We start from the raw sequence: 9824 nt of genomic DNA on the forward strand, positions 1-9824 counted from the left end.
TGGCCGTCGCTGCCGAGCTGCCGCTGCAGGAGAGGTTTCCATCCAACAGGTTCACGGGTCGCTCTGGCCGACGCTCTGGCCACCCAGGGCCGAGGTGAGTGGCTTCCTCTTCCCTTTGCTCTCCCCCCTCGCCCGCCCATGGCCGCGGGGGACACTCCCCGGCTGGCAAAGGGGTCCATGGATCGTCAGTTGCGGGTGGGTTGCCGGGCCCGCAGGAGAGGCTTGCACCCAACAGGGGTTGTCGCGCCTGCAGGAGAGGTTTGCACGAAGGTTTGCCGGGCCCACAGGAGAGATTTGGACCCAACGGGTCCACGCCCGCCTAGTATAGTGTTAATGGACACAAAGTGTTGGAGTAACTCTGCAGGTCAGGCAGCATCTCTGGAGGACATAGATAGGTGACGTTTCGGATTGAGACCCTTCTTCTGACTGAGAAGGGTCTCAACATGAAATGTCACCTATCCATGTTTTCCAGAGATGCTGCTGGGCCTGCTGAGTTACTCCAACACTTTGTGCCCTTTTGTGTATTAACCAGCATCTGCAATTCTTTGTTTCCACAGAATATAGTGTTACAACTTCAGGGAGAGTGCAAGATGACATCAAATATTTTGTTAGAATTTACAGTTGTTCAAAATAATTGAAGATTCTTTGAGAAACTTATTTGTAACAGAGGAATTTACAGTGATAGGGATAAAAATAAAGTTAGAATACGTCAGAGATATTCAATGATCAATAAAGTTATCTTGAAGAAGATGAAAGGCCTGAGACCGTGTTCGTGTGTAAACCAGAAAAGAACTCTATGAATGATAATGACACAAAATCCAATGAAAATAGCACAATAATACCAGTTATGTGCACTTGGTTAAGTAAAGGATCCTTAAGAAGCATCTGTTCAAACTGTCGAACAACTTGAATTGGATGGTTATTAAGTCATCAATTGTTTTTTGTAAAATTTGGCCACATATATTATCTATTAACTAATCGTCACACTCTTCAAAAGCATTCACCAATTATGAAGTGCATGAATCTTTTAGAGAAGGTTACATAAATCATCTAATGCCTTTTGAAAAATGTGATTTTGCCATTAAGGCTTATGAAAATGCCTGCAATTTTCTTGCCTTGACATTTTAACAATTTGTTGCAGCATTCCAGCCTTTATTGTACATGTTTGCATTGTTTAACAAATATAACTGGAAATTATATGTTCTATTTAGTGTTTGTGTCTGAGTCACTTCACAAGATGCTAGAAAAACAGATGCCTAGTCAAAAATTAGGAAAAGCTTTCAACTGCTTGGTCAAAAGCTGTCCCATTAACACTATGACCTCGCACACTGTAGCATTCTTTGTTGTTACAAGGCCCAATGCAAGCTCAAGAAATAATATCTCATTTTACGCCTGGGCACATTGCAGCCTGCAGTACTCAGTCCTGATTTTTTCAAATTTAGACAACTTGCTCTGTATCAGAACTGGTCATTTTTGCTTGCTATTTATCTCTTCCCCTTTCTTTCATTTATGTGTTTCCTGCCAAAGAAACATAGAAAATAGGTGCAGGAGGAGGCTATTTGGCCCTTCGATCCAGCACCGCCATTCATTGTGATCATGGCTGATCATCCACAATCAACAATCCACAATCAACAATGCCCTGCTATACATTCCAGTAGGCCAAACTATATAACATTTGCTAGATTTTACAATACTAGCAACACATTAACTATGATGGCTGCCGACTGTAATCCCATTTGGAAACATTAGACTCTTATCCTGTTATTCCCTTTTATGAAGCCAAGAATGCAGAATACCTTCTTCATCACCGTATCCACCTGTGTTGCCACTTTCAGGGAGCTATAAACCTGCACCTTAAGGATCCTCTATTCATCATCACAGGGACCTGCCATTAACTGCATATGTACTGTTAGTATTTGACATCCCAAAAGATTATCTTACAATTGTCTGGATTAAACTCCATTTGCTACCAGTCCAAAGATTTCTCCAATGTAGAGTAGTAGGGAAAAAGAGCAGACCTGAAAGTTAGGAAGGGAGCAATCCATTTGAAATGCTAAAACAGAAGGGTAGAGTCTTATTGGAGCTAAATCTCCTTGCTCTACAAGAGATGCAACACTTTCCTTTTACTTCTTCCCATCTCACCAACCAGTTGCCTGCTGTTTTAATACCCCATACCACTCCCACTTTGACCTATTGTTCGATGACCTCCTGCACTGTTATGTTGAGGCCCACTGCAAGTTTAAGGAACAATACTCCATCTTCTGTCTGGACATGTTGCAGGCTTTCAGATTCAATATTGAATTCTGCAACTTTGGTAACTAGCTCTTTCAGCACTGGTGTTTTCGGTCAGTTACCCTTCTCTATAGTTTTTGTTCAGTTTTTTTCTTTCGTATAATCTGGCCTGTAAGAAGCATAGTTTTGCTACTAGCAAAGTATAACACAGCCAAAGAAGCATAATCCGATTTTAGTGTCAAGTTAACTCATTTGATTCATCCTGAGATATTCCCATTGTTCTCTTCATCCTTACAAACACACTTTCCCTCTCAATTCTGAGAAAGGGTCTTGGATCTGAAACATTAACTCCATTTCCCTTTCCACAGATAACACCTCACCTACTGAGTGTTTCAAGCATATTCTGTTTTCATTACAGATTTCTAGCATCTGCAGTTTTTCTTTTTTTTTCACACATTATTAGATTGAATGCACTTCAATCGTGCAATCAATTGCGAGTTTTGTTTATTTGCAATTTCTGAATGTAAGTGTTTACACTATGAACATTGGTTCTTTCCATGAGATATTGTCTCCTACTCCAAGCCGATTTTAGAATCTTGTCACTCCCACTTCTGTTTTTCTGCTTCATAGCTATATCCTTCAATCCATTATGTTATTATACCCCAAATTCACGAATACTGATCTTTATTTTGAGCTTCTGCGCCGGGTGGCGTCAGCAATGGCTGCCTCACCAACAGTCTGTCTCGTCCCTTCCTTCTTTGCTGTTTTTTTTGTTTGTGTTAAATGTATGTTTTAGTGTTCTTTAGCTTGTTTTATATGGAGGGTGGGGGGAGGGGTTTGGGGAAACATTTTTTCATCTCTTACATCGATGGAGATGTGATTTTTTTCCCGTATCATATCTCCATCCGCACTGCGGCCTAACATCATGGAGTTGGCAGCCTCTGCTGGAGACCGATTTCAGGAGCTCCAACCGCGGGAGCCTGCGGATTTTAACATCGTGGAGCTCACAGTCCCTGGTTAGAGACCAACTTCGGAAGCTCCAAGCCGCAGGGGCTTCGACCGCCCCGACGTGGGTGCTTCGATTGCCCCGACACAGGAACTTCGATCTCTGGCTGCAGGAGCTTCGATCGCCCCGACCGCTGATGGTTTTAAGGCCCCGACCATGGAAGAATAAAGAAGAAGATTGGACATTGGTGCTTTTCATCACAATGCGGAATATGGGGAATTCGCTGTGGTGGATGTTTATGTTAACTTTTATGTAGTTGTGTGTCTTGTTGCTTTTTTTTGGTATGACTGTATGGTAATTCAAGTTTCACTGTACCTTATTTGGTACATGTTACAATAAACTGACCTTTGAACCTTTGATGAGACATTTTATCAAAACCTTTGTTTATCTCTTTGGGGAAAATCAATGAACGATAGGAACCAGGCAGAAAAATGTGGAGTTGAATGATCAGATTACCTGTGCAATTAGTGAATGTAGTGCAGGCACGAGAGCCCTTATGATGGTATCCTGCTCCTATTTCCCATGTTATGCCATCTATTATAAGAGCATGAAGAAAATTGATATAATAAATGCAGTCTTTTACCCAGAGTAGGGGAATCAAGATCAGGGGGACATAGGTTTAAGGTGAGAGGGGAAAAGATTTAATAGGAATCTGAGGTGCAACTTTTCCACACAGAGGATGATGGGTATATGGAATGAGCTGCCAGAGGAGGTAGTTGAGGCAGGTACTATAACAACAGCTATAAGGCATTTGGACAGGTACATGGATAGAAAAGGTTTAGAGGGATATGGGCCTAGTATGGTTTGGATATCTTGGTTGGCATGGACAAGTTGGTCCAAAGGGCCTGTTTCCATGCTGTATGACTCTATGACTCTACAACATCTTTAACTTGTTCAATAATGAGGAATATAACTTTAACTACATCACAGATGCATAGTAGTCAATTCCTTAGTAAATTATTTTGATTTTTTTGTCCTCTGCAGCAATGACATTTGAAGAGCCTCAACAAACCAACACTTTCTATACTTGAGGATGTGTATGTGCAAAGTAGAACAATTTAAGGTATTTATTATATGTTTCCATCCAAATAAAGAGGTCTGCTGGTTTGTGTGTGCTCCTGTGATGTTAAGAATAAAGCACACTTACTGGGACATGGATCAGAGTACTTCCTCTTAACATTTATTCCATGTTTGCAATAAGATGATTTAAACATACTTAATTCCTTCATTGTATGTCCCTTTCAACTGTGCAGACTATCTCCACCCCAAGTTGCTTGACACTTGCTTCTTGATTTGAGCATTCTAAAGAGCTACAATTTGTTGAACAATCTACTCCAAGAACGGTTTTGCTCAAAACTTCCAAATCCATAATTGGCCATCTCATTCCCAAATTCCACTTCGACTGCCAATGCAGTTTTGAACGAGTTTTATGCTGAAATTACATAAAGGTTTACTTTGTTGTTTTTGTCGCCAGTAACAACTGTTAATAAGTATGGACTCACATTTGTCATTACTGAAATCGATGGAGATGAGCGGAGGTGAGAGCTCGGTGTCAGGTTTAGCTGACAGCGCTTTGTCCATCTCTTTCGCTCCTGGTGTATCTTCAGGAGATTCAGTGTTGATCGCGGCTGTGTTCTCGTTGTCAGCCATTGCTCTCAGCCGAGGTGAATGTCCCAGGCGAGCCTGGAGAAAAGCTCTCCGAAGAAATGTGGCAGCTAATTTTCTCTGTCCCCAGGTTCACACTTCAATGTCTTGAAGCCTTGGAAACGATCGCACCCGGAAAACATTTCTGTAAAGGACCCAATTAAAACAAAGAAACACTAAAGACAGGTTACTTAATTTATTGCGTGAGAGAAAAGATTTGATTTGGGGCTTTGAACAGTAGTGTGAGCCAGTGAAAGGTGAATCTGGAAACAGATTATACAATCTCGGTTTCTTAGTAACCGACGACTCTAGAAAGGAATGCACAGCAATGGATAGTTTCTATTTCAGTATCCCAGCAACAACCGTCCAGTTATTGTGCTGAGCTTCCACTAACATAGAAGACACATAAGTAAACCTATTTGCATTTTACCCCCACGAAGTCTAACTATAGTGTTTATGCTAAACTATTTATGCGTGATATTCACCTTTAGGTTATTCTCCGGAATTACCTGCATAGCCAAGCATGTAAAATTCTGTATTTCTTATTTGCACCTTTCAGAGCAAAAAAACCCCAATGAAACTCGCTAACTATCGTAAAAGTCCAACAAATGTCAGAAATAAAATTATATTTTTGTTCGTATTTTATTTGATTCTACTTCCAAAGTCCCCAAAACCAAAAAAGAAAAGTTGCATTTTCAAGTTCTTGTTCAGAAACTCTCTTAAGAGGGAAATCAGGAGGGCAAAAAGGAAACATGAGATGGATCTGACAGGCAAGGTAAAGGAAAGTACAAAAATAATCTACTGGTATGTTAAGATTAAAAGAGTGGCTGGAAAGAGCATAGGTCCATTAACAAAAAAAATAGCATGGCCATCTATGTGTGGAGTGTGGAGCCATGGGAGATTGGTGAGAATTTTAACAATTATTTCACATCCGTTTTTACTGTGGAAGATAAGGAACCTAGGCAAATGAGTTGTGATGGATATATCCCAAAGGTCTGATAAAGTGCATTCTCTGACCTTCTGGAAAGTGAATGAAGAAATTGCAGAAGCCCTAACATCTTTTTCCACATCTTCAGCCACAAGTTCTTAATGACTAGAGAGTGGCTAATGTAGTGTTATTGAAGAAGAGCGGGCAGGAAAAGCTAGGAAACCAAATTCATAATTGGCCTGTCATCAATGGTGGGTAAGTTGTTGGAGGAGATTCTTAGAGATGGGATCTACAAATATTTGGATGGTCAAGGACTGATTGGGGAAAGTCAGCATTACCACCCAATGGTATAAGCATAGATTTTCTAATTTTAAGTAACTTCTACATATATACCCCTCCCCTTCCCAATGGGTGTGGGGCCCATTGTCGTTCATCATTTATTTAAACAATTTGATTGAGAATGTTCAAGGCATGATTAGTAAGTTTGCAGATGACATTAACATATGGATATTATGATGTCAGAGGTTTCATGATTTCTTTGGCAGACTCTAAGACATGGACAATTATTTCAAAGCTACATTTTGAAAATGAGCAGGAAGGTTATTCAAGTTTTGAGCCATTATGCGCATTTCAAAAGATTATGCTTTGTGTAAGCTTGCTTTCTTGATGCCACGTCAATGACATCCCATTCCCTGTGTCCAGTAAATCAGCTAATTTGGGTGTATTTAACTAAAAACATAAGCCAACCAAGGCCAATGTGTCATTAAACTCAGGTGTTTAACTCAACCACTTAGATATTGCCACAAACCAGGGTCCCACACAGATTTCCATACTGCTATCCCACATCAGCCAGTAAGTCCATCCCACTGGTCTCCCAAATGCTTGATCGTGTGTCAAGGGTGGCACAGTGGTGAAGCGGTAGAGTTGCTGACTGACAGCACCAGAGACCTCAGTTCTACCCTGACTAGGTGCGTCGTCTGCATGGAGTTTGTATGTTCTCCCTGGCCATGGGTTTTCTCTGGATGCTCCAGTTCCATCCAACACTCCAAAGACGTACAGGTTTGTAGATTAATTAGCTTCGGTAAATTGTAAATTGTCCCTATTGTGTACAATAGTTCTAGTGTATGAGGTGATCACTAGTCGGTGCGGACTCGGTGGACCGAAGGGCCTGTTTCCCCGCTGTATCTCTAAGTCGAAAAGTCTAAATCTCTAAAGTATGTGCAGACTGTACGTAAGTCGGGCATTTGTAACCTGGGAAGACATATACAAATGTTACTTCCCACATATTAGTCCATGTTTGAATGTTGTCTGAGAACTTTATGATGGAAAGATCACTGGTGATCAACTGAAGATGGGTGCTCTAATAAACTCATAATTCTCATATTTCTTTACAACATAGAAAGAGATCCACATAGGCCCTCCAAGTCATCCCATTAATCCCATTCCCCAGCATATTTTCGCAGCATGTTCCTTCTCTGAAGCTTTACTTCCACACCCATCGGACAAGGAATAAATTACAGTGGCAAAATAACGTTCCAACTAACACATATTTGGGATAAAGGAAGAAACTATTGTGCCTTAGAGTCACACAGTGTGCAAACAGGCCATTCGGCCCAACTTGTCCACACTGCCAACACGTCCCAGCTACACTAGTCCTGTCTACCCGCGTTTGGCTCATATCCCTCCAAACCTGTCCTATCCATGTACCTGTCTAACTATTTCTTAAACGGTGGGATATTCCCTGCCTCAACTACCTTCTCTGGCAGCTTGTTCCATACACCCACCACCCTTTGCGTGAAAAAAATACCCCTCAGATTCCTATTAGATCTTTTCCCCCTCACCTTAAACCTATGTCCTCTGGTCCTTCATTCCCCTACTCTGGGCAAAAGACTGTGCATCTGCCCAATTTATTCCTCTCATGATTTTATACACCTCTATAAGATCAGCCCTCATCCTCCTGTGCTCCAAGGAATAGAGTCCCAGCCTACTCAACCTCTCCCTATAGCTCAGACCCTCCAGTCCTGGCAACATCCTCATTATTCTTCTCTGTACCATTTCCAGCTTGACAACATCTTTCTTATAACATGGTGCCCAGAACTGAACACAATACTCAAATGTGGCCTCACCAACATCTTATACAACTGCAACATGACCTCCTTAATACGCTGTCTGATGAAGGCCAATGTGCCAAAAGCCTTTTTGAACATCCTATCCACCTTCAAGAAACCATGTACCTACACCTAGATCCCTCTGGTCTAAAACAAGCCCCAGAGCTCTACCATTCAATGTGTAGGTCCTGCCCATGTTAGACTTCACAAAATGCAACGCACCCGCATGCCCCTTCTATTTTTGCTCCTATATCTGTATTAAATTCCATCAACCATTCCTCAGTCCGCCTGGCCAATCGATCAAGATGCTGCTGCAATTTTTCACAACCACACCACTTTTGTGCCGTGGGGGTGGGGGTGGGTAGAATCCATCTGATCACAAGGAGAACATGAAGGTTCCACACTAAGGTCAGTATTGAACTGGAGTTGTGAGGCAGCAGTATACTTCATCAAAGTCAGCATACTTTGAAGAAAGGTGGCAGACAACAAGATGTGGACCCTGTCACAGTTGGAGAAGCAAAGCTCAAAGCTATGGGAGAGAAAGAGAAAGAGTCTGAAGGTACTAGTGCATGGCTGAGATGATAGATAGGACACGGAGGGAAAGCATTGAAATGTTTTCCATTTGTTATCCATTAACTTCCATTTTACCAAGACTCCTTGGAGTCACTCCAAGTGCTCTGATACTATTTTTTGTGTGTGGATGGCACACAGTGGCACAACTAATAGAGCAGCTGCCTCACAATTCTGGTGCAACCCTGACCTCTAGTGTTGCCGGTGTGGAGCTTCCACATTCTCCCTGTGATTGCATGGATTATCTTCAGGAACTCCAGTTTTTGTTCTCACACCCCAAAGCTTGTAGGACTACAAGGAAGCAGGAGTAGAACATCAGGCCTCTCGTGTCTAATCCACAATTTATTAAGATCATGGATTATCTTTTACCTCAATGCCATTTTCCTACACTAACTGCATAATCCTTTCCTCCACATTATGTTCCTCCTAGCATGTGCTTGCCCATTTACTCAACCTGTCCAAAATTCAGTGAATTCTCTCTCCATCCTCCTCAAACCCCACTGACAGCCATCTTAGTAACAAAAAAAATAATATTATTCACAATTCCCTCATCTAAATCATCAATAAAATTTGTGAACAGCTCAAGCACCAGCAAGGATCCCTGTATCAATTGAAGAGAATGGACCAATGAAGGACAGTTAGGTTTAAGTTTATTATTGTCATGTGTAGCGAGATATATTTGGGTGGCACAGTGGTGCAGTAGTAGAGTTGCTGCCTTACAGCGCAAGAGACCCGAGTTCGATCTTGACCATGGATGGTGTCTGTATGGAGTTTATACGTTCTCCCTGTGACTGTGTGGGATTTCTCTGGGTGCTCCGGTTTCTGCCTACACTCCAAGGATGTACAGGTTTTTAGGTTAATTGGCTTTGATTAAAAAATTGTAAATTGTCCTTAGTGTGTAGGATATTGCCACCGTATGGGGTGATCGCTGGTCAGCACGGACTTGATGGGCCGAAGGACCTGTTTCCGCGCTGTATCTCTGGTCTAAAGCCTGAAAAGCTTTTGTTTGCCTGCTATCCAATCAAATCAGATAATATCATACATGAATACAATCAAGCCAAACACATTTACAAAAAGGCAGAGCGACAATAAAGATACCAGAATGCAAATTATGGTTTATTGGTTGATAGACAATAGACAATAGGTGCAGGAGGAGGCCATTCGGCCCTTCGAGCCAGCACCGCCATTCAATGTGATCAGCAGGTCCTTCTCCTCTGGGACCAACACACAAAGAGTCACCACACTCAAATGCCATCTTGCATAGTTGTGTGAAGGGCATGTGAAAGACAAAGGAGATAATGTTTGACTTCAGGATGCGAAGAATCGACCCCGGTCT

General features: G+C 41.9%; 1 protein-coding gene across 3 annotated transcripts in view; it reads right to left on the bottom strand.

Annotated features, from left to right (window-relative positions):
- dnah5l (dynein, axonemal, heavy chain 5 like) overlaps window positions 1-5015 on the bottom strand; it is a 243879-nt gene extending 238864 nt beyond the window's left edge. For all 3 annotated transcript variants that reach the window (XM_078417775.1, XM_078417784.1, XM_078417793.1), the window contains exon 1: window positions 4741-5015. In XM_078417775.1, coding sequence (XP_078273901.1) covers window positions 4741-4888 — 148 coding nt within the window. In that variant the 5' untranslated portion in view covers window positions 4889-5015. The remainder of the gene's footprint in view (window positions 1-4740) is intronic.
- Window positions 5016-9824: the final 4809 nt, after the last annotated feature.

This window comes from Rhinoraja longicauda, chromosome 2 (genome assembly GCF_053455715.1).
Source record: "Rhinoraja longicauda isolate Sanriku21f chromosome 2, sRhiLon1.1, whole genome shotgun sequence".
Lineage (NCBI taxonomy): Eukaryota > Metazoa > Chordata > Chondrichthyes > Rajiformes > Arhynchobatidae > Rhinoraja > Rhinoraja longicauda.